We start from the raw sequence: 26,434 nt of genomic DNA on the forward strand, positions 1-26,434 counted from the left end.
CTATCTATCTATCTATCTATCTATCTATCTATCTATCTATCTATCTATCTATCTATCTGTCTGTCTGTCTAGTGAAATATAAAGATGCTGACAAGGATTAAAACCATCATAAACCCTATCCTTCAGCTTCGAGACTACCTTATTGATGAACTGCACAATGACTAGTGAGCCAATAAGCCAGTAAGTCTGATGTTTTCCAAGCTGTTGGCTAACATTAGACTTAGTGGCTTATTTGCCTTAAGTCAAATATAATACTTAATACCCCCCAAATTTTTTAGAGGCAATCGCTATGATTAAAACAAACCAAAGAAACAAAAGACCATCAGTATGAAACAGCTCCTCATGGTCAGCATTAATAATTCCTATGGTCACCAAAATGATTCCCAACATGAATTTGACCAACAATCATTTTGGGCCATTTGCTAAAACGGCAGATGCTCTTATTTTTCTTTGGCCGACAGTCCTAATAGGTGTGGAACACTGAAAATGACCACTATCGGAAGCAGGAAGACAATGAAACACAGGATCAATAACACAGAATATTGCAAAAAGGCCACATGTAATCAGTGTAATAATCCTGCAGTAACCGCTAGACCCAAGTATCTTGTTAGGAGAAGTATAGTAGTGTGTTGTTGTAAGAGTGTGCATGGGGGGAAAAAAACACAAAAAAACTGCCACTTTGTGTTACGCACTAGTGACACTAAGCTGACACAACATTCATTGCAACATTTCTTTTTGCCTGATGGGAGAGGCAGGCAAGTTGATGTTGACAACAATTGTTAGAGGTGGTGGGAGGGTAACGCGCATCAGGGACTTAGACCCACTCAGTGTGGGCATCTTGCCTCTAAATTGCTTTGTCAGCTTCAGTGGCCTGACTAGAATGCCAATCTTCTCCAACAGCCGCCCCTTGCCCGGACGACTGGGTGCTCACCTGGCCGAGCGGCTATCGTGCATACACAAACACGCGCATCTACAAAAAGCTCTAGAGTGCCGTGCTGTAATGTACATTTGAGAGATAACAGCAGGCTGCTGGTTGTACTCTCTGCATGCATCCGTTAAGAGGCTTTGACTCATTGCTTCAGGTTCCATTGAAGGGGCCTTCCACCTAGGCACCGTTGTGTTGAGCTTGACCAGAGAGACAGACTGAAATTACACAGGGTGACTCAGAGGTGCCACTGAGAAAGAAAATATAATCATAATCTAATTGCTGATGCAAAGTGTTCTCCAGTGCTCTGCTAGGACATAGTGATTAGACCCCCAACGGATGAAAATTGCTGTTCAAAGATACACATGCACCCAAATTATACACAAATAACAATAAACTCTTTATTTGAATTTTGAAATTCAAATTTGTTACTTGAACTTGAGTTTTGTGCGTGTTAATATTTTGCTGTTTCAATTCCGAACTCCTAAGAAGAAATTCAAAGATTTGTGTGAGTGTGTGTGTCAGAGTGCATTTAGTGTTAACCAGGAGAGTTTGACTCTGTGATGTGAGACTCCAGGGGATTAGCCATGCTCTCACATTACCAACAGTACTGGACTGGAAAATGAGAAAGCATGGCATGATTTTGTCTAGAGTGGGCCTGCACACTCAAATTCATCCACTCACGCATACACCTCGAGAAATGCCCACAGGCACTGAGACGCACACAAACTCACACAAGCAGCTCTTATTTTCTGGGAATTTATAATGTGCTCAACAGCTTCAATGGCCAATGCTACAATTACAAAATAAAAGAAATCCAAATAATTTGCCACTTTTGAAGAATCTCGGCATTACCAAAGAATAGGTGGAAAACACGAGTGTAGATCTCATATTATGTATTGACAAACACATTTACACCCTTGCATCATTAACAATGGAGTGAAGGCTTATTTCCTGAGAACAGTTTTGTTATTGAAATTCACTCCCTCACAAACAGCAAAGGAGCGAGTGTAGACACAGGGGGGAAAACGGGCTAGTGATTCTGGGCGACTTCTGTGTTCTAAGTTGCAAAAGTGGAAAACTTACACGCGTAGTTATTATGGGAGGATTGCCCTGGAAGCAGAAGATATAAAGGATCTGATCTGATGAGTTCAACCGGGCGTGCGGCGTGTGGATAACAATGACTTTCTCCAAAACTCGAGCTTTTGAGGACAGCCGAAACAGGACTTCTCCGAGTGTAATCGCCATGACTAAGCTAGTGACAACTGTTTTTTCTAGTTGGTGACAACACCATGGGGGCGCTGGAACATTCTAGTAATGTGATATGGCAAGCAGCCAGTGCTTAGAGGCTCGGGGCTAAGATTTTGTGTACTTTGCTAAATGTACACAAATTAGTGTCACTTTTAAGGATTACGCCTACAGGCATTCATATTAATGATGAGGTTTTAGTTATTGTCTTCGAACTACACTCGCTTCAAAATCTAAATGAACAGCTTCTCACTTACACTGATTTGCTTATGCACGTGCTCATCCGTGCATTCACACAAACCCTTTAGTGTATGACAGCTACTAGTGCATATGTATGTGCTCCTGTGTGTCTGCGATGTGAAGTGATAATGCCATTGGCAGACAAGCTGCATTTCATGAATACTAAATGAATTAGCTTCATCAAAAGTTTTTTTCTTCAGAAAAGATTCAAGGACAAGTATTGTCTGAGAATGTGTGGCAGATGAAACCGACTTCTGTTTGTAACCACAGATCACTCAGGTTGACACAGCTAGTAAGATGTACGTAAGCGGTCTTTGTGCTTTGACCCTTCCTGCCACCTGAAGCCCTAAAGCCTAACTTATGCTGTAACCTGATGTGCAGCTCCAGAGACGTGGGTCCCCTTCATTGCCAGCAACCTGTGTAAATGCTGTTAATGGTGTTGGCCATTGGCTAGGCTACGTTGCATGCTCTGCACAGATTCTACAGATGTATAAATTAAGCTTTACTTTCATGTACATACAGCCCACTTTGATTTTAAGTGGGCTTCCCATTTCTGTCAGTATATTCAGCAGCACATCTCACTTTTTGTACATAATAAAACATACTGCTGTAGAAAATAAAAGAAATCTGTCAGCACGACTTAAATGATAAGTAATAAATGTGAACTTATGGAAAAAGTACTGAAAGCTCATTGCCCAGACAGCTGTAATTATAAATAAGATTTTTTTTTTTTGTATTTTGCAAAAAAAGGTCCTTTTTCTGAACGCATTGTAAAAAAAAAACAAGCAATAAAATCTCATAAAGTTCTATAGTTGATAGTGAAAAAACAAGAACTTTTCTGTCATTTGATTCTTTATCTATTATTTCACTGCAGTATGAATGGGCATGGGGAAGGTATTTATTAGTAGGAAAACTTAGTAAAATATAGTTAAAAGTCTAAAATATATGCCCTCCTTCACATTTTCCAAAGCTCTCAAATGGGCCAGACCAGAGTCTTTGCTAGGCCAATTCTGACCCCCGGGCCTTTTGTTTGACACCCCTGCTCTAAACATTTAGACAAATGCTGCTTTTCCAGTAACGAGTGGGCGGATTGCTGATCAACAGTGGAATTTTTTTCCATAGCAGTACTTATTGACTTGATTTTACAACAGGCACTTGCAGCCACTTATCTTTGAATGTGCTTAGTGAATCCAATGAGATGTTAGCCTTTTGTGCCTCTACCAAAAGAACTAGTCAAATTTGCTTGTTCTGTGACATTGCACATGATCCCACACCCATCGACGTGACATGACCAGGCCAAGCTTTTGGCTCTTCTACCTGCAGCTGAACATTTTCTCATATCTTAGTTTTTTATTGACTTATGTGTGAAAAGTGAAATTAACAGCTAAGTAAGAACAACAACAAACAAACGGAAAGAGAAAGAGAAGTACAGTTTACCTCTACCCTGCTTGCCAACAACAATACTGTTGGTTTGGTAACGTTAGAAATAATTGAAGACACAGTCATCCCATGACCATTGTTGGAAGTGTGTGGGTGGAATGGGAGAGTGTCCAACTGCAGTTTGGACAGGGCATAAATCCTACTTTATTACATATTTATTAGGAACAAACAGCATTAAAACATTCTGTGTGCTTCCTCCAATGACTTTAGCTCAAGATGCCACTGACCTAAACTAAACCTCAGACCAACACAATTCTCATCCTGGTCACAGATAAATGTATCCACGATCCACAATCTTCAGGTCTCATGAAAAATAATTAGGCTTACAGCTATTGATTCCTGGATTTGGTCTGTCAGCCCAAGACGTCACAGTCTCTTTTCAACTGAGTATTGAACTGGCAGTGTGGTCTTATCGCTAGTGTGTGTGTATTTGAAGTGTATTCGTAGCAGCATGTTTGCGAAAAATCTTGTCGGTGTCTCTCAGTGAGACTAGGCTAGACTGATTTACCCTATTATCTGATTTTTTTGCAGCGTGCTAGACAACACAAAGTCAGTTTTTGCACAGTGTACAAAACAGCAGCGGGTTAGAAGACAGCAGAAGAGGAAATTGGATTTGACATTGGGAAATGCTGTTGTTCACAAGCCAATAACTTAGAATATCACTTCTTAAGGCCAGCAGTGTCCTCTCTATCCAAAGGGTAAATGAACAGAACAGCAATTGATAAACCTCCAGTGTATGCTGGAAATATAACAAAAGCAAAATAGACCTTTTATTACAATTAAAATACAGACCAATAACTGAGATCAATAGTGGAAAAGCATTTGAACAGCTGTGCAGTTTTTGTGCTCTTTCAAGATGCATTGCTCTGCTAGCAGGGGCTGATGCCTTTGAGGAGGGTTGTTGCCATGCGGGGTGTCCTTGGTCTTCCATCACATCCAGTTGGCTAGCACATGTCAGAATAACATCCACACAGATGTGAGCATCATGTCCTCACAACGCAGCTGATTTTGCATCGTAAGGAGATGATCAGTATTATTGACTTCACATTTCAGTTGCTGTAAAGCTGAGGCTGATCACACCATAACAAAGTGAGGCCTGGACTTGGCTGTGATTGCATTTGATTGCTGCACTCTACTAGACTTCACTAGTCCTGGGATTGTGTCACAATCAGCGTCCTGCAGACTATCTGCCTTCCCTGAGAGATTACATAGCATCGGGCTGTGGTGAGCCTCAGAGCGTCTAATTGAAAACCAGGAGAAATCCCCGTGATGCGACAGTGACAATAAGAGCTCCCCATAGAATAACAGGTATTAGGCTTGTCCATATTACAACATGTCTGCTGATACAAGTTAGGCAGTAGTCGCATGGAATCAGAGCATCAGGGTGTAGCAGTACTGAGAGATAAAGATATGTGGGGAAAGACAGACAACGGGAAATAATCGCCTTTACAACTTATCAGTGTGTCCAGGCAGGAAATGGCATGGCCGTACCTGTGACACCGCTTTGCTGAGGGCAGGCTAGAGGATGCCCCCCTAATACTAAGTGCAGTGGACAGTGGACACCTGTTCTGTCTCTGTGTCCATAGGCAAATGTGTACGTGCAATATGTGGTCTTGCTCTTCAGGTTCCTGACAGACTTCAAAATACCCAGTGATGATATTGTAAATCTGTACTACTTTAGCTGCAAATTAAATAACATCTTTGCTGCAGTTTCCCAGCACGACGACGCTACAATGAGAAAGGAAGAATGGTCTAAAAGGAAAGAAAAGTGTAGCGATGGAAGGAGCTTAGAGTGGGATTAGTTGTGCTTGCATGTGACAAAAGCGATAGAACCAAGCACACAAAGATAAACAAGAGGCTGATATGAAAGGCTTGGGGGATGTCCTTTCGTTCTGTGAGACGCAAGGCTGACTTTTATTCTGCTTATTCTTACACTATCATTACAGCGCAGAGGAGAGGCTACAGAAACTTTACACAAGCTTAACTCTTATCCTAACGGACAGCAGTATTTTTGGGGCAAGACTGCTTGCCTCAAGTCCTATATAATAGAAATCACAGAAAGCAAGACAGAAAGTTCTTTTTAGCAGGTAAAATATGTTCAGTAGGTCAATATTGGGTATTTTTTATATTTCTTAAGATGAATACTGTGCTTTAATATCTGTCTGTAAGTGTGAAGTAGGTGATCTGTCCGAGCATATATGTGTGCAGACAGACATGAGCATGTAGCGAGTAGACATTGTGCTAAAATGTGTCCATCTGGGCTTTAGAGTGATAGTTCCTTAGGTCATTGGGGGTGTCATTGAGACTGACTAGTGTTGTCTGTGTTTACCCCCTGTCGTCCTCAGGGATGGGTTTGAGCAGATGATGGCTGACGTTTTGGGATTGTTTATTGCTTGAGTTGCTGTCCAAAAGCTATGATGTAATGCTATAGATGTGAATAATGTAATAAAATGCTATGGCAGAAGCTCATTGGTGTAGAAGCTCATCAGTCAGAAACACCCCGGGTTTGTGTATTCTTTGGTCTTTACCTTTCTTTTTAGTCGCAATTTATTTATGTGCTTAGTTTCTTCTTTAGCTCTGCTGTAGCTTGATAGCATAGCTGAGCATCATCTCAGTGATGACAGAGGTGCAAAGCTGTTATGATCTTATCTTTTAGAGGGATTAATCTGACAAATCTTTCCAAAGATCTAACAACTGGAGTCAAAGTTGAGATGCTAGCGTTAGAGGAGAACTGTCATGGGAACATGTAATCTGATATTCCTGAGAGGAACTGGAGTCACAGCAAGCAGTGAAACAAGACTAAGCACGCAGATATTTGATTCCAAAGACATCTGGGTGCCAAGTATCCATCCAACCATCCATCCTGAGGTCAAATGTTTTCATACAGAAACACCTGAAGCACAAGCTACCCCAAGGAGGAGGAGCCACAGATCTACTCCCTAGTCACTCCTGAATGACTGAGCTTCTCCCCAATCAAACCATTAACTAATTATTCTTTTCTTTAAAAAAAGGTTTTTAATGTGTATTTAAATTTTATTACATGGCAGATGTGTGACTGAATAAGTAGGAAGAAGGACCACTAAGAGTGATCAATAAGGATCTGCTGCACAGCTTTCCCAAATAAAAAGCCTTGCAAAAATGACAAATACAATAATCGCAAAAAGGCATGCCGGACTGATTTTATTTCAATTCAGCATGCCTCTCAGCATTAAGGAGCATGCTAACATGATTACTACAACGTCAATTAAGTATTGTCTTTTAATCTTGTTTGCAGGCACATTGCATGGTCAATGCTGCTTTTAAGCTGCTTTTAAGCTGTTTTGATGCTTATACTGCACGCCCCATTTAAGATATGCAGGAATCAACATCATTAAGTAATAAATGCATGAAATAAAAAGTAACTTGTATATTTGGAGCGACTTTAGTACCACTGACAATGATGAGCATTAAGTAATTTACCGACCATCAACTCAGAAGAAAGATTGTGTTTTAGCCACACTTAAAAAAACAAAAACTCTGTCAGGAGTATACATGAATATGTTTGTTTGTTTAAGGCAACAGCCACCATAGGTGTGCGATAAAACCTTTCTTTCTCATTTCCAGTAATTGAAGAATTGTTGGAGCATTTTGGGTCAGAAACCCCCCCCCACACACACAGATGTTTAGAGCAGGAAAAATCCAGTGGATGTTCAGCAGTCGGCTATTGCTAAAGTGATATATAATGAGAGCAGTGAGTCAGAGGTCCAATAAGAGGGCTAAGTCTCACCCTGTGGACCGGGGATTTACCATCAGAACCGCTACCCTGAATCTCCTTCATCATAACAAAAAAATAACAACTGCAACACTGCGGGCAGAGCGCTGCTGTGATTCTATCTCATGTACACATCAAATCCCAGATACACTCCTCTGATTGGAGGAGGGAGAGGAAATCCTCATCTTGAGTCCCACAATCATTAGCGTGAATCACAGCTGCAATTAAAACCTCGTTTATCTTAATTACTGAACTAATGAGACGAGTCCCGCAGGAGTGAGCCGCAGTCTCAGAGGACACTCGGGGTGAGGAGCGGGAAGGCAAGAGAGGAGTCATGCAGAGTCACACTTAAGTCTGCAAACAAGCACACCCTCGCACCAATCTGAGCAGATAGACAGAGGCATATGTGTAAGCGTGCATGTACAAGCACACACATATAGAGGCTACACACACATATATCCATGCAAAATGCATCATCATATAACCTTACCCTCCCACCTTTATCTCCTAGCACTACATCACCCTTCAACTTCCATTATCTATCAAACTTATAATGATTTTATCAAGCCTACAGACTCCATCTCCATAAGGGCTTAGTGCGGTGCTATAACTCTTGATTTTGCAACGACCGGGAATACATCGCACCACCTAATTAATGTCTTTTTAATGCTTTTCTCCTCCAGAGCTTAACTCAGCCAAGCTCAACTTTGCAACAAGCACAACACACACAACAATACAACATGTGGCAGCAGACGGTAAGTAAGACTGAGTAGGTGTGTGCACTGAATGGGAGCAGTAGGTTTATGGTGAGCTCAGTAAAGAAGTGGGCTGGGCAGTGGCCTCTCTGTCCTGAGCATACAGCTATCAAGCGCACACACTCACAAATAATGCATGGCTGCGCACATGCATGGACAAAGGGTCAAATTCCTTCGTTCAGCTGTGAGATTGCGCAGTGACTCAGCAGATGGTAGAAGACTGAATATCTTTATCACCACAAATTCCCATGGTGTGCCAAGCATATCAAGCGGTGCCAGCCCTTATCAGCCAGCTGGCAATAGTGGAGGCACCGATGTCCCTCCATCCTGGCCATTCTGGGCTCAACAGGGGGCAAGCAGAGTTTAAAGGATACAGTCCACAGACCGTTGTAATCCTCCCAATGGGTGTTTATTTTCCACCACGCAGATCAATGTTTCAGTCCTGAAGGATCTTTGAGGGATTGTTCGTCCTTCAGGACTGAAACACTGATTGAGGTTGAAATAAACACCCTGCAGGGGTATTAAAGAAGCATTGCAGCAGTGGATGGACAACACAGTCAAAAGTGTTTGTGTGTTTTATCTTAATAGAAATAGAGATGCTTCATGTCTCTCCTGATTAACTATGATTCAGGTTTGTATTCTCAAACAGGCCGCACAAGTCTGACTGATACGTTCAGCGGCTGTGATGCATACAAGCAACACAACTGGGTCAATTACTCAGATATAAATCATAATTTAAATTGACTATTTGCCGCTCACAGAAGCTTTGTGACAGTCAAGAATAATTTATAATAGTGCTGTCAAAATTACTGCATTCTCTTTTGTGAGTCAATTGTAATATCTGACACATTAGAAAGAAAAATGAACACAATTAGCACGGCTAGATCACTTCACAAGTTATGTAGGGTTCTGTAAATTGCACAGGTGGCTCACCGCCCCCATGTCAAAACAGGTGTTAATGTGCATCAATGAGGAGAAAAAAAGAAACAGCTGAGGGTAAACTGATGGAACAGTCATCAGGTAAACTTGTTTTCCATCCTCTTCAGATACGATCAACAAATAGCACTAACATTAAGTTAATGTGCAGTCAACTCTCGATCTGTCTGTATCTGGCCTGCCTCCACTTCCATGAGTTCTGCTTTTCTGGTACATGAAAATACATTCGTATCCATGTGCACAAAAAAAAGTCTGCCTTCCAGTAATTAACTCTATAAACCATTGTCCAGGCCAATTACCCTGGGGCAATGTTGAAACTTAAAATGACCATGCTTAAGTTTAAAAGAAGGAAATGGACTCAAGCAAGATGGCGTCACAGTGACTACTGATTTGGAGAAAATTAAAAAGGTTGATTAGCTGGGTATACTGGGCAATATGATTACATATCTCTCAATAAATATTACTAAGTATTCATTCAAGCCACAGGACTGTGCAAAAGCCTTCAGCTGCCCGTCATTTATTTATCATTTGATAGGAAAATAGGAGATAAGTGCATCAATTTATAGCGATATTAGACAGTCAACGTGCTTTTAATGAATTCGGCAGTGTGTTTGGGATCATCGTCAAGCTGAACTGGCAGATATGCAGTCCTAAACCTTGACGGAGCCTCCACCGTGTTTTACAGAGGGCTGCAGACACTCACTGTTGCACCTCTCTCCTGTGTAATTTGATATACTTCAGCCTTTCTCGCAATAACCAAAGAAAGTCTTTGAAAGATGTTCAGAAAGTCTTGATAAGTATCGTCTCACGAGCTCTTGAACAACAGTCTTGCTACTTTGAAGTAAAACATAAAGAAATGAGTGGTGATTCAAGACTTTTGCACATTACTGTAAGTATGGGTTATTTATATTTAATGTTAATATTCGCTTCCACTTATTCCACTTAGAGGAAATTAAATTCTATATTAATTCCATGCTTTTTTCCATTCTTCTATCAGAAGCTTCAGTCTTAAAAAGGTAATTTATTGCAATTAATCCCAGCAAATCTTTTCATTAATACCTTTTCTTTTAAACTGATTAAGAGTTGTAGTTACAAAATAATAGCATCTTAAAAAAGAGAGTGATTGACTACAGCAGGAGGAATTTAGGATATTGTCATCATTATGTCATTAAGCTGTTCTGAGTTATGCTTCCTGCATTAAGAGCTAACTGTAAGATAAATTGGCACAGGTGTAAACATGACAGCTGAATCATTCACTTAATCTAGTTATATTCATAATACTGGGGTGCATTTAAAGTTTATCCTGTTACATAGTCAGTCAATATTACTCTTGTTGTAACTTCTCCCAGATATCCATCTGCACCTTTAGCGCAAGCTTAACAACGAGTTTTACAGGATTACGAAGCATGTGAAGCCAGTTTTACAGAGAAAAGTGGTGCAGTGGCGCATAAAGATTAAGACACAAAGTTACAAAGTGCGTGCAGAGTTAATACGCAATGCTTTTGCTGCATCCCGTTAGTACTCATAACAATAATTATTTCACGAAATCTTTATATTAATTTGATTCCTTGAGCCTCGGAAGGATGAATATAGTATTCATGTCATTACAAATACCTGTCTATCCCAGATACGGATCAACACCAAAGTTTAACTTTAAGCAACCTTGCCCCAGGGTCAATCTGTCCACCAACTTTCATGAAGTCAGTTCAGTTTGTGAGATATCTTCCTGGCAGACAGACAGACATAGCAACTGGCAGGCATAAACATCATATCCTTGGCAGAAGTAAGAAAACTGAGTATTTAATGCAGGATCACTGCTTCATCCTTATCAGCACCATACAAGCTGTACAACTCCAAAGTAAAGCTCTCAGATATAGTAACACCAACACAAGTCAGGGATTTCCGAAGTGAGCTTAATATGGCGGTCATTTGTTTTGGCCCTTTATCTCAAATCTAAAACAAAATTAAAGAAAAGAAAACCAAAAAAAGCGCAAACGGAGACGACAACAGAAAAATCGTGGCATCCTTCTCGTCTGCCGAAGGTAAAATTTGTCACGCTGACAAATCATAATCCTGTTTTGATGGCACAAGCCAACTTGAGAATGATAACACAAAATGAAAGCTGACTTCTGCATAACTGAACCAAAACAGTGATTAATAAATGCTCAGAGCCAAGCCTATTCTCCAATTCTGAGGAGCTCCTCTCTGCTGTTATTGACTGTTGTGCTTGATGAGACTTGTCTATTATTACTGCGGAATTATGATAAGAGGTGATCGATTCCCCTCTCTGTGCTGCGGATGTCAGATCGATTATGTGACTCAGACCTGTGATGATGGTGTAGCCGATTCCTCTTGGTCGACCAAGATCCTGGTCAATGGCTGTTATCTTCCGCACTTCGTATCCCTGCAGAGACACACACGCACGCACAAATATAACCTGTAAGCTGCATGCAGTCTTCACAGACACATTTTTTAGTTGTTGAAAAGTAGTTTCCACTTTAATCAGAGAAAAAAAGAATAACATCAAACCCTTGGGACACAGTTAGCAGTTTTTGCTAAATAAAATACAACTACATGCTATTTTGTCCTCTGCTATGTGCACACAGGATGATAGACGCCTTGAACGTGTTTGAAATCTCCTTTTCTCTTTTCTTCTTTTCAAAATCAGGACAGGATACCTTAGTTTATCCCGGTGAATCAAATATCTGTAACCAAAGCATCAACAAGCTAACAGAATATTCCTAGGCATATCAAAACCGTAAATATCCACTTCTCTCTCACAAAGACGTGCCCATCAAATTTTAAAACATAACAGTATCGTATTTCCAATCCTCCTTTGTATCTCTTCAATGGAGAGGGTGGAAAAAAATGTAAAAAGTGCAGGGAAATCACAAACTATTTTTTCTTTATGTGTGTTATTAGCATTTCATTGGGGTTTATTTCTCCTTTCATTGTTTCGAAGTTCCCCTGCTGCGTCAATGACTCTGCTACTCAACAAAACCACAGTGTGACAGCTGAAAAAAAGAGAAAAAAAAATCAAAACGAAAGACAGAAAGCTATTTGAAAAGTCTTTGATCCGCTGAGCTTTCTCAGCCTTCTTGCCTCAATCAGACGCAGCGGTGGTACTTAAAAACCCCTGTGCTGCAGTGTGAGATTGAGAGACCTTCCCTTACTTCCTTCCTTCTCTCCTCCCTCCCTCCCTTACTCCCATCTCAGCCCTCTCACTCACACCCGAGCAGGCTGCCTCCCATTGATCCTGCAAATTGTGTCTAAGACGTGTTTATGCTCCATTTCTGCCAAAGCATCTCCTGTCATTGACCAATTACAGCAGAATCAATTACAAGCCTTTTAGAGAGACTGATTCGCACCTATCACAAACGGAGGGGGAAACACACCCACACACACACACAAACGAGAAAGATGCAGGGACATACTAAGAGAGGAAGAGAGAAAGTGAGTGTGGAGAAGTGATGCTGAAGTAATATGAGCAATATTCTCGAGCTGTCCACACAAGTGCAATATGTTCAATCAAGCGTCAAAGATACAATCCCTCCCCTCCTGCACACACATGCAGACACACACTAACATGTATACACTGAACCTCTTCTCCCTCTTTTCATCCTTTCATTTCTAGCTATACAGTGCATTACCCCCCCATCCTCCTCTCCTTCTCCTCATTGAGTTGACAGCCAAATTGCGTTTGTCCTAGAAGGGGCTTAAACGTCAGTGCTAGCACAGATTCACAGCTATAACAGCTAAAAACCCTGCCCTGTGATTTCATCTGAAAATAATAATAAAAAAAAAAAAAGCATTTCTTCTACTCCTTTGTCAAACTTTTCCCTGGATGACTGCTTGATTGGCCCAGGAATAAAAGAAAGACAGAAACAGAGAAACAAACAGGCCGCCAGAGAGGGAAAGGTAGAAACAGAGCGTGCGCACTTACACCTTTGAGAAATGACCTATGACAGGGACCCAAGTTTGATATCTCTACGTGTAAATGTCAAGGGCCTTGAGAACAGTTGACACTCATTCTGTCACTGTACGCCCTCGGCTTATCACCACCAAACACTGCATAATGGAAATGACACAGAATACCACATGAGGTCATTGAAGGAGTGTTTGTGTATAAGTGTGGTGCTGCTGCGGGCTTGTACTTATGTGTCTGGCTTTAAGCACTGTTGTAATCCTGTGTCTGTAGTGGGGTCAACAGGGCTAAGTAATAGATTTCTGATTTTGACTGTGCATCTGCCGTGACCTGCTCTTACATTGTAACTGTAATAGGATTAGACACTGCCCCCTACTGTTAGAGGTAAGAGATGAGGCACTCCGAGGCAGTATTACTGAGGATTAAAGCTTCCAAGCTGCTGTGATCTGGAATCCACTTACTAATGTTAACTTTACAATCCAATGTAATTGGACTTTTTAAAAAAAAAATCTTCCCTCTTATTCCCTCATCTAACTTTATACCTGGCTTTTTTTCTTCTCTCCGGTCACCTTTTTCTCATTCCACCCCGACACCCTATTCTCTTTCCATACCCTCACACCTCCCCCCTTCCTCCTATTGTGACCTTCCTGGTGACAGTTGATGAATCAGAGAGTCCGGGAGACACCGGGCTTCGACTCCGTCACGCCCCGTTAATATGCATGCAAATGTAGCACTTGACATTTCTACTACAGCGCATTCAGGCTGGGAACGAGGGACGTGCGGGTTGTTGTGTGAGTCGGGGGGCTGATATGGGTGAGAGACTGGGGACGAGACAGAACGAAAACTGATAGAGTGAGAAACCAAAATGGGGACGGACAGTGTTATGCCCCTGTGTGTAATTCTCTCTCTACAAGTGGAAACATCAGTAGCTGGACCATTAGCCACCTGGGAACTGAGTTTAAGAGCTGAGCCAGGAGAGTGAACATAATGGTGTACAGAGAAACAGACATTTAGTGTATCAAATACCCATTATAAACCTACTTGAAACTGAAACAAAGCTACTGCCATTTTGAGTCCCTAATGTACTTCATGTTATACCCAGACTTCATACACATGCCACAGTATGAGCGCATAAGACCGGGAATCCTGTAGCCCTTGTGACCTTTGGCAGGGGCTTCGCATCTATGAATAAGGATTGTAAATCTATAACAGTAATTACCATCTTCAACCACCACAGTGCTGTATATGGGGGCACTGGACTGAATTTGGGTGCATGTAGGTTTCCAGTGTTGGAGGCTCAGGACGATAAGATGTGAAATATCATGCTGTCATTCAATTAGAGTTTTTTTATAGAGCCCAAATTACAACAACAATCACCTCAAGGTAATTTATAATGTAAGGTACGGCCCCAAAAATAATACAGAGAAAACCCCAACAGTCAAATGACCCCTCTGAGCAAACACGTGGCAAAAGTGGGAAAGAAAAAAACTCCCTTTTAACAGGAAATAACCTCTGGCAGAACCAGACTTGGCAGTGAGGAGAGGGAGATAGGATAAAAGACACACTGTGAGTTCAATTGTAAACACATAGAGGTGAGTGAAGGAGAAATGCTCATTGCATCATGGGAAACCCCCACAGCCAAGACCTGTTACAGCCTAACTAGGGGAGGATTCATGGTCAGCTGACCTACTATAAGCTTTATCAAAAGGGGGAATTTTAAGCCTAACCTAAAAAGTACGAACCATCTGTATCCTATTCAGATTGGGAGCTGATTCCACAGAAGAAGGTCCTGAAAGCTAAAGGCTCAGTCTCCCATTCTGCTTTTAGAAACTCTTTGTTTTTAATCATATTTCTTTGCACGAGTTCTATACACCTACTGAATAATCAAAGAGCAACATGAGCATGGGACAGGAGGAGCAGGATATGAGAAATGAGGTAAAAGATAAGTTGAATGTTCTGGCATCAGAGCAGGATGGAAAGAAAGAAAGGACGAAAGCTGCTTGAAGAGGGTACACACTGTGGTGGTGAGATGTAAAGTGGGACTGTATTACTGACCAGGGGAACATCCTCCTGTATGTTGGTACTGTAGGGCAGATTGGTGAAAATGGGATCCATGTCTTGGACATCAGTGATGGTGATAGCCAAGCTGGCAAGCCGGGACAGAGGTCTGATTTTGTCTTGATCCTTTCAGAAAACAAAAAACAAAAACAAACAGTATACATTTAACAGCGCTAATGCAATTTTGCTAACAGAGACTAAGTTTTGATACTGTATGTGTGCTGACCGTAGCGTTGACGGTGAGCTGGTAGGCTGTCGTCGTCTCATAGTCCAGAGCTCTGGTCACAGTGACAGTGCCTCGGGCGCCATCAATGGCGAAAAAGGCAGAAGGTGGCTGAAAGGAGAAGAGAACACTGCCCCCAGTGCCTTGGTCTGGATCGGAGGCGTTTACCATGAATATGGATCTGCCCACCGTTGTGTCCTGAAAGACGCATCAAAGAAGACACACAGAGAAGTGAATATATACAAACAACAACCCAAGTGTATGCAGGAAGATATCTCCTATAATTACATTTAAAAGTCAGAGAAAAATAAAGAATGAAGCAGGTACAGGAAGGCTTTATTAACTACGAAAGCAACAGATGGCAGTTTAACTTAATTAATAATTATTATTATCCAAAACAATTTGGTTTTGATTGTGATTGATCCCCTGCAGCGTTTCCCATGAATGATGACATCTAATAACAAAGTATTTGTAGTCCATCTGGATGAATAAAAGCAATGATTTCAGTAATACAGCTAAACTGACGCGAATGTGAAACCATAACCCCAACGTTTGTTTTGAGTTGTCTGTGGAGATCAGGCACACAAGGCAGACTTAACCCTCTTGTTTGCAAGTGAAAGAGCAACTTGCCTTGGTAAGGCAAACTGTTGTTGTTACAATAATGCATCTATCCCTACAACAGAAAGTATTTGTTGCGCTTTGCTGTCTGTAAATATATGCATTGCCTATCTGTGTTGCCCACAGAAATGGTCTTGGGTATCAAAAAGCTAAAAGCAAAGATATATGAAATGCCCAGAAAGGCTGCAAGATGCTACACCAGAGGGTCATGTGTGAAATAAAAAAAAACAAACAAACAAAAGAAAAAATTAAATTAAAAAAAGAGAAGGCTGTATAAAGACACATTTTCCAGGTAGCCCGAAAAGTCTGTGGAACAACGGCATCATTAATTGGAATTTTATCTCAAAACAGCCACACATACATGCACGATTAATAAGAAATGAGAATGTGTACAGGTACAGAGGGGAAAGGACGTGAAGGAGGATGGGACACATCCTGATATTCCACTAAAAAAGAAAAAAAAACGCCACTTGCACAGGTCTTCTACTCTCTCCTCCTGTTTACCAGACCTGTAGACACAGACCAGAGAGTGTGTGTGTGTGTATGTGTGTGTATGTATGGGTGTCTACGTTTACGTGTGTGTGTGGTCTTGTCTATTGCAGGGGCAGAGTGTGACCACATGGGGAGGTCATGGTGTTGAACTGAGCTGGGCCCTGAGCCAGAGCTAAAGTGACACAGTAAGAGAGCAGTTGACCCCACAGTCTGTCTGCACTGGTGTCAGGGGAGTGTAGAAGTCTATTTGCATGTGTGTGTGTGTGTGTAAATAGTGGTGTGTCAGAGTCTATGAAACTGTGTAACTGTGTGTGAACACCTGGGTTGGAGGGGGTAGACAGCATGAGCAGAATCAGACCTCGCGTGGGCATATGTGTGTACGCATTTGTAATTTGTGTAATAAAATGTGTGCTCTGCTCTCTCGCAGTGGTCTCTGCATGCAAACATAAACAGTATCGCAAACGGGTCTGTCCAACCACATTAAGCTAGACTGCCATATGAGAATTTAAGGAGAGCAACAAATGTCAACGAGAGTAACAGAGCAAGTTTTTTACCCCTGGAATCCTCGCTGTGTTGTGCAATGTATGCAGACGGGGTCCCGGATCATTTCTCAGATTTATGTAGTGAAAATTAATATAATTTACTTTTTTTTTTTTTTTAAGTATGTCTGAAAGTTGTGAATGCTCAGATGTAATCGGAGGCCTCGGGTTAACATTATATTTATTTTAGTGCAGTTGCTCTGACTACAGGGAACGACATTGTGGCAATAAGAGTGAAAAAGGAAGAGCAGAAAATCTATTTCTTGTTAGAAAAAAATGAAAATAAAAAATAATTTTTAAAAACTGAGAACAACAACCAGAGCTGACAGCTTTCAGTCACTTTCCATGCTCTGCTCTCTCTTTTTGGGTCCCTGAGAAGCTCTGCTGCATCACTTTGAGTGTAACCTGGCTGACAATTGCCGAGTGAAGGAACAGAGTTACTAATCCACTCCCCCACAACAATAACTGCATTTGAATAAACATCTAAGCTGCATTTCTCTGATATATTTAATATGTTTGTCAAGTTGTCTGCTTAGGAGGAAATTGGAAACACCTCTAAAGGTACCCCACAGCCTGCAGCGCGACACCCGAGCACAGCAACAAATTAATTGGATGAAAATATACGCAATCAAACTCTAGGTGAATTAATTAAATATTGTTGCATGTAACGTGTGTGTGTGTGTGTGTGGAATGGATGTCGACATTATCAATTCTGCTTTGATGTCAAGGAGGCAGTTTGATGGTTAAGTGTTGGGTGAATGCATGTATGTGTGTGTGTGTGTGTGTGTGTGTGTGTGTGTGTGGCACTTTTTGGAAAAAGGAAGAGTGTTAGGATGATATCTAAATGTGTGTGTGTGTGGATAAAGAATGTGATCTGATGTATCCTTTTCTTCCCCTGAAGCATGCCACCTTCTATCTCTCTTTGCGCAGCAACCTGTGAAACAATAACTCATAAACACCGCCAGGGTCAAACGCCGCAAGGTTCGGTAAATAACGCAACGCGCTCGTATATGTAAACACACACGCGCGCACACGCCAGCGCCAGTTTTGATCTCTCAGATTTGACAGAGGCACAGCATTCAAAGCACTTCAAGCAACAACAGTTCAAAGCTTTGCCGGGATGTGCAGATGACCAACTCTCAGCAGAATGTGTCAGTGTGCCAGTGTGGTGCTGCTCAGGTTAGCGGGCTCGCCTGTGTGCGGGTGAAGCTCGTGTCTGAGCCGCTATTCGATTATTTTGGAATCTCTGCCTGAAAACTGAATGCGAGCATTAACCAGTCACATTATTCAGTCTTATCTTCTTGCTTCCCTTTAGTCTCTGAAGGTCAAACTGCTCAGTTTGCATAAACGGTGCATTTTAATACTAAGAGCAAAACAATAAAGCAACCTATTTAAAGAGTTTCCTTGGATCGTCAGCTCCTCTTGATGGATTTCTCTGCATTCCAGCAGTCCAACACTAAAGAGAGCTCCACGGCCTGAAATATTCTCTAAGCAGCCACTACACAATACTGTCTTCTACTAGCACTTTTCTCCTTTCCAATTGGTCACAGTACTCTTCCTACTGGGCTATTGATTGGACTCGTGTGAAGTCGATGTGAGTGACCAGGCGCAAAATACAAGGCAGTGAATAATTCTGGTTTTATTAACCTACAAGACTACGCAATCATTTCTCCATAAATGAGACAGACAGTAAACAACAAGGACAAAAGAATGGGTGAGCACTGGCAGCTAAACTGGATACTACTGAATGCTAGTTGAGAACCATGTATGTGTCACTACCTATACCTTCAAAAGAGCAAAAGCCAATTGGTTTGTCACGGCACATATTCCAGCATATAAGCCTTGACAGTGCTTTGCAGCTTTTGAATAAATGGGGCTATTTCCTTGGGAAGAAGAATGTTAAGTGGAGAGATGGTTGAGGAGGGATGAAGACAGTTCCCTGCTGTGTCTTATCTGAAGTGCACTGTGGGAATCACTCTTCTCCCTCTGAGAGCTGCTACTTATGAAAGAAGGAGAAACATACAGCAGAGATATATAGAAAGATAGAGACGGAGGACGATTCTGTTTATGGTACAATTCAAATATTAACTGAGAGCTAATACTAATTTTGTGTCACAGTAATGCTAAAATGCATAAAAAAATGAACATAAAAAACACTCAAATGCAAAAGTGCTCCCACTAAATACTCCTACTAATATTTAAAATGAAAAAAAAAAGACATTTTTAATTGCTGTCTGTGTTATTGTAATCAGTTTGATAGATTTTACAGTACCTACTGTACAATAACAGAGCAAAAAAATGTATCCTTACATTTCTATAGTCCAAAAAATTTCAAAATACAATTATGCTGCAGCACCGATCAATGAAAGAGTGAGAGAAACTGCGGCATCGATGAAACTTCCCAGGAGCTTTGTGGGCATCATTGTGAAAAGGAAGAAATCAGGAAGCACTTTTCTGACTTGGCCTTTCAGCCAACTCAGTAAAAGTTTAAGGAAGGAAGGCAAGTGACCAAGAAAGTAGTCCTCACTTCAGTAATACCTCTGAGATCCTCTACAGATAGATAGATGCTGGACAGTTGCCTGTGCAGCATTACGTCAATTAGGCTGTAGAAGTGTGGCTAAAAGAAAGTCATATAATGTATATAATATCAATATACGTCTGGTGAATTTCTTGGTACATCACCTTTCTTATCAAGCATGTTGTGCACAGTATGCAGTAGCCAAGGATTCTTATCAGGGACAGAGACAAATCCTTGAGAATAAATAGCTTATGCAAGACACACTTAACCAAAATATTTCAGATCACATCCTATCATGCACACCCAGAGGACGGTGCTGGGACCGTTTCTGAAAAATCGAACAGTCCAAGATTAGCTGAACACCTCTGATGTCCTCAGTGAAGTCCTCTGACTAACATAGGCAGCAGAATTCCTTAGGAATGATTTCCAATTAATATCAATTAATAAACCTTAAACAGTGCCATTGTAAGTCCTACTCCAAAGCAAATGAAAACTTACTATTTCAGTGTTTCATCTCAACTCTGCAAAGACAAAAGTATGAAGAAGGTCATAAATGTGACACGAAAAAACAGACTACAAGTTGTAAGGAGACTGAAAGAACGCAGACTGCGATAAAAGGCGGGGGAAGACTGAGAATACAGATGAGGAAATCAAACTGAAGGCCTGTCACTAACAACCATGAGACATTTCTAATAAAGAAGGGGGTCCCCATTCGCTTTTAACTTTGCCTCTGCTTTATCGTACGGTGTGTTTGCCCTGCCTTCTCCACTACTCGTCCTCTATGTTTAAAATTTCCGGTTTTTAATGGCAGCGGCACTTCTGAGGCCGCAGAGAGTCAGAGCTGGACGGACCAGGACTACACGCCGCAGCTTCTCTGTCGGACTTTAACAGGGCTTGAATCCCCTGAGGGCTGGACCTGTGAGGATTCCACTGGTTAAATGTCAGCGGTCTCCTCTAGGAGTCCTTGAGGGAGCAGTCCCTACAACGAGATTAGACTCTGTCCAAGAGTACACTTAGTTAATTCATTAGTGTGTCACTCTCAGTATGGAGCCAAATTCATTCACACTGTTGTGTAAACGTAAATTATGCTCTTCAATTGGACAAGCTTAAAAGCCCCAAATTACTCTATTATTTATTCAATTAATTCGGCAAATAATTAAACACGACTCTTACAAAGCAGAAGAAAATACAGCGCTGGTTAAAGAGGAGAAAAACACGTAAAATATATAAAACTTAAACATTTAAAACTTTTGATATTACAGTTCCTCAAAGACCGAGGATGTGATATTTAATACAGCTCACGCTGGTAGCATATCGCTGCTGCTCATTAAACAAAAGACTGCAAAAACAGCACCAATACTTTGCACTTTGCTTCTCTCTGAGGAAATGCAGATTGGTCTCCATCAGCCCCTGAATTTATGCCATAATGCGTGTATTTTTTGAACAAGATAAACAATGTTTCATCACAGCTAGTTAGTATTCTTCTAGTATTCTTCCTAGCACATACTGGATATGTTTAATACATTTTCTGACGAAGTCTAAGTTAATTCGTCTTGTAAAAATAACCTGAAGCCCTTGATGCTACTTTGGATTCACGCCACCATGCTTCTTCCTTCTTAAGTGCTTCATTTGCTCGGGATTTACTTATCTATGATATTTATAACAGCACAGAAACTGCATTGATTTCATTGCCCAGAAAAGACAGGTGTATTGAGTGTGAGCTTTTCTAGCCACATGGTCTAGAGATCAGTGGTGATAAGCAAAAGATGCGGCTCTTGTAAATACTTTTAAATGTTTTATTGATTGGGCCTGTGTCAGCTGGAGCTTATTTATCTACTTATTTAACATGTTTGGGTGGCAGAAGCTTCGAAGTAAGTGAAAATTTTTTAATGATGGTATACAAGCTGAATAAACCACACTCTTGCCCAACATGACAGTTTCTGCAATGTTTCTGAGTAGAGCACCTGAATGCAACTTAAACAAACCTTAAAAAAACATCATATCTGAGAAAAGTGTAACCACCCATGATATTTTTTTGGATGAAAGGGATATTTTATAATAATTAGTATTTATAAATCAGGCTTAGCAAAAAATTTCAACAGTTTGTTGAAGTTTGTCAACAGATTGTAACATATAGTCACCTTAGATCCTAGTAAAGCCAGAACAAATATGAAACTTTGTCATTTCAAACCGTATGACGATGTGATTCACTATATCTTAAAAAAAAAAACCCAACTTAATAAGACAAATGGATTGACAGAAAGCAACTAACTGAACGTCCAACTACTCCAAATGTGTGGCCCTGCTGCTGTCGGCCAAAAATCCATCCGCGACCCGTCGATTAAGCGAGTAACTTGTAAGTTAAAAATGCTATAAAAGTCAAGCTAACTTTTTTATCCAACCTAGTAAAGCCGATGGCCAGCCTACAGACTTCTAAATACAATGTTTTGTTCTTATTTTGTCAGAAATGTTAAAGACATGGTGATTTGAAGGGGCAGTGCCTGGGCTTCGGCTCCCTGCTGCTCGCAGCGCCAGAGGCCCAACTGTTCACTACAATAGAGCCATGATTACACCTACACTGCTCAGAAGGTTTTCAGTTCCTCCCCAGCTGTCTGCTCTCCGCTTGCAACCCAGCAGGCATGTGATTGTACCAGCTCAGCTCGCCCTTTCACTTTCTGCCTCGCACAACCTCTGTCCCTCCATCACTGCCTCCCACATGTGGCACCTTGTCACACTACCCCGACATTATTCCGACCTATGTGAGGGAATGTATTTCAAATGAGGAGAAAGTGCAGAACTGCAGGGCAGACAGATGTTCCCTTACAAAAAAGGGTAAATGATTTGACCAAGAAAACATGGCTTTGGTTTCTGATTAGCTGATTCCTGTTGCTGTGTACAACTTAACAGTTTAAAACATATTTTTAAAAATTAATGGTCCGGTTCTCCAGGTAAGAAGAATAAAAAGCATTATTGCTATGTTACCAGGAAACTAAGAGCCAGTGCAAGATCTCGCCATGCTGATTACTAAAATTAACAGTCAGTGTTGTCGTACAATAAAGCAACATTTTTGCATTCAAACATGATATTTTTATTGAAACCTATGCTACAAAACAGTCGGGAATTCACACAAAGTGGAAAAAATGTGCAACAAAATGTCCTCGCTAATACAGGTGTCACAAAGTGCTTCACAGCTTAGTCAAAGAATATGAGACAAGTAAACAGGAGCCGTCCACACTGACGTTAGGCGAGCTGTTTAAAGTCATTTAGAGGGCAGTCTGAGAACAGTGGCTGTGCTGTGTGATGCTAAGATTTCTCATTGCTTCCTTTGCTCCTTCCTTGCATCTCAGCTAATCTCTACAAGGATGTGAGAGAAACATGTGAGGAAGAGATTCAAGGTGGAGAGATGTAAACTGTCATGGTTCCTGGGTCGTGGACTCAGTGCTTTGAGTTTTGTCTTTTCTTTATTGTGTGGATGCTTTAAGCATCCACACTATTGAGTTCCTCTTGGGACTTCCGTACACTTTTTGGCACTTAACTACTTCCACAATTTTCAGCCGATTTTCACCGTTCAAATTTTAAACTATTCTGCTATTTCTGCTAATGTGTGCTATGTCTTTTGGTATTTTTCACTATTATACTTTTTAAAATATTAAGTTTAATTTGTCCCATTGAAATGAATGGGAAACTTCTGCAATTCTGCTAAAATTTGCTTGTTTTTGAAACTTAACTACTTCCTCATATTTTCACGTAGAACAACCATTCAAACTTTAAAATGTTCTCAAATTATTGGGCTATTCAGGTATAAATCAGCTTTTTCAAATCTTTTACAGTTTTACTTTTATGCCTCTTACAGTTTTCAGTTGCAAAATTGTGATTTTTCACAAAATACATGCATTGTTATGGTTGCTATGCACTTGGCTTCCAGTGTGCCACTGAAGGTTTTGCAGTCTTCTCTTCATGTCCGAACAACTTCTTGCTACTTGCTCAATTTTCACTCAACTTCCACAAATTATACATATCTCTGATTGGTGGATTCAAATTCAGCAGCTTCCAAGCTGCTTGACTGAGCTAGAAACTTACTTCTCTCACCCTGTGTGTGTGTGTGTGTGTGTGTGTGTGTGTAACAGAGAGAGCGAGAGAGAGACCCACTTTAGGGCAGCATCTCATTGTTGGAAAAACATATAATATATTCAGACTGGTTGACTGGCATAGACCCTCTGTGTGTCTCTCTCTCTGTGCATTTGTGTATACATATTTGATTTTATGTGTATCTGTTGGCTGTTCCTTCTTGTTTTTTAATTTATTTTTATTTCTTTATTTTTTTTCACAGGTGAACAACAATTAGTTTTGAGGGAACTTAACCATGTTGGTTTTTTTTCATCTTGCCATTTTACTTTTCCAATATTTCTACTTCAGTTATTGCTATTCTGCTCAATCATAGTATTTCTTCTAAATCATTGTTATTATGCTATATTGTAGTATTTAAGCTAAATCAAAGTATTTCTACTATATTATATTTTTCTTTCTAAATATAGCATTTCTGTTATATAATTGTATTTCTGCTATGTTATACTATTTGTGCTAAACCAGAGTATTTGTGCTAAAACATAGTATTAATTTAAAATTACAATATTCATAGTTCATCACAGTGTCTCTGGTAAATCACAGTATTTCTGCTCTGCTCTAAATCATAGTGTTTTTGTAATGTTTAAGTATTTTTGGCTAAATATATTCTTTCTGTTATCTTATACTATTTCTCCTAAATTCTTGTATTTTTGAGAAGTTATCATGTTTCTGGTAAGTTACAATATTTCTGCTAAGTTCTGCTATGCTATTGCATTTCTGCCAAGTATTATGTTTCCTCTAAGATATTGCAGTTCTGCTGAGTTATTCCATTTTAGCAAAGTTCCTTTGCTTCTGCAAAGTTTTTACAATTTCTGCAACTTTTCAGCCTTTTCAGCTAGTTTTTGCAGACAGCTTCAGCTTTAAAGAATCCACACTGCATTTTCGCAGGAAATGCAAATTTTTCTAGTTGTGTGGATGCTATTGAGTTCCTGTTTCTCTTTATTCTTTATTGTGTGGATGCTTTAAGGCATCCACACTATTGAGTTCCTGTTTCTCTTTATTCTTTATACTTTATTGTGTGGATGCTTTAAGGCATCCACACTATTGAGTTCCTGTTTCTCTTTATTCTTTATACTTTATTGTGTGGATGCTTTAAGGCATCCACACTATTGAGTTCCTGTTTCTCTTTATTCTTTATACTTTATACTTTATTATTATTCTTCTAGTTGCTCCGTATTTCGCCGATTAACTACTTCCACAATTTTTGTGCTATTTTCACCGTTCAAATTTTAAACTATTCTGCTATTTCTGCTAATTGTGTGGATGCTTTAAGGCATCCACACTATTGAGTTCCTGTTTCTCTTTATTCTTTATACTTTATACTTTATTGTGTGGATGCTGTAAGGCATCCACACTATTGAGTTCCTGTTTCTCTTTATTGTGTGGATGCTTTAAGGCATCCACACTATTGAGTTCCTGTTTCTCTTTATTCTTTATACTTTATACTTTATACTTTATTATTCTTCTAGTTGCTCCGTATTTCGCCGATTAACTACTTCCACAATTTTTGTGCTATTTTCACCGTTCAAATTTTAAACTATTCTGCTATTTCTGCTAATTTCTGCTATGATTTTTGCTATTTATTACTATTATACTTTTTAAAATATTAAGCTTTTTTCCTTTAATTTGTCCCATTGAAATGAATGGGAAACTTCCGCAATTCTGCTAAAACTTGCTCGTTTTTGAAACTTAACTACTTCCTCATACTTTCGCCTAGAACAACCATTCAAATTTTAAAATGTTCACAAATTATTGGGCTATTCATGTATGATTCAGCTTTTTCATATCTGTTACCGTTTTCATCTTATCCCTCTTCAAGTTTTGAGTTTCATCTTTTTGATTTTTCACAAAATACATGCGTTGTTATGGTTGCTATGCAGTTGGTTCTAAGTGAGCCACTCTAGCTTTTGCAATCTTCTCTTCATGTCCGAACAACTTCTCGCTACTTGCTCAATTTTCACTCAACTTCCACAAATTATACATCAAAACGTAGGTATTTTTGCTGGCTTTAAGAAAATATCACTATCATTGTTGTGGGATTTATAGAATTTTGGCAAATCTCCTCAGACCAACACAAGGTCTCAAAACTCTCCATAGAAAGTCAATGGAGAGTTTGTTCAAAATCACCGCTTGATTTCTGTAATGAGAGGCATATTCGAATCGTCATATCTCCTTAACGAATCGAAGTTCAAACATGAGGCTTGTCCCCGTATATCTTCAGACACTCCTGACGCTCACAATTCAAGAATTTTTTTCTCACCTATTACCGTTCTGAGATGAGTTGGACTTGTTTGAGGGTAGGAAATTCGTCCTTCGCTCAGATTTCTTCAGATTTCAAACTCTGGAAATGAACCACTTTTTTCTCTCGTCATATCTTTTTGATGGATTTCCACAGAGACCTGAAAATTTCCATGACTGTTCACCAAAGCCTGCTGTCTCTTACGGTGAAAGAATGATATCGATACTCCAAATAGATTTCGAGTTACAAAGCGTTGTTTGAGGGCAGGTCAAGGCAGTTTTTGCTTTGCTCTACTCAGTTATGGTGCATTACAAGTCAAATATCTTTAATAATTCATATTTTAATGATAAATTGTCAACACTGGAAGATTCCCCCATCTCTTCTGAACAAAACGGTGTAAGA

General features: G+C 40.2%; 1 protein-coding gene across 1 annotated transcript in view; it reads right to left on the bottom strand.

Moving 5' to 3' along the window:
* cdh23 (cadherin-related 23) overlaps positions 1 to 26,434 on the bottom strand; it is a 201,307-nt gene that overhangs the window by 98,444 nt on the left and 76,429 nt on the right. The window contains exons 7-9 of the mRNA XM_084948030.1: positions 15,505 to 15,699; positions 15,276 to 15,404; positions 11,621 to 11,699 (exon numbers count right to left, since the gene is read on the bottom strand). Coding sequence (XP_084804156.1) covers positions 11,621 to 11,699; positions 15,276 to 15,404; positions 15,505 to 15,699 — 403 coding nt within the window. The remainder of the gene's footprint in view (positions 1 to 11,620; positions 11,700 to 15,275; positions 15,405 to 15,504; positions 15,700 to 26,434) is intronic.

The sequence above is a fragment of the Perissodus microlepis genome, chromosome 13, assembly GCF_051167445.1.
Source record: "Perissodus microlepis isolate ML-2025 ecotype Zambia chromosome 13, ASM5116744v1, whole genome shotgun sequence".
Lineage (NCBI taxonomy): Eukaryota > Metazoa > Chordata > Actinopteri > Cichliformes > Cichlidae > Perissodus > Perissodus microlepis.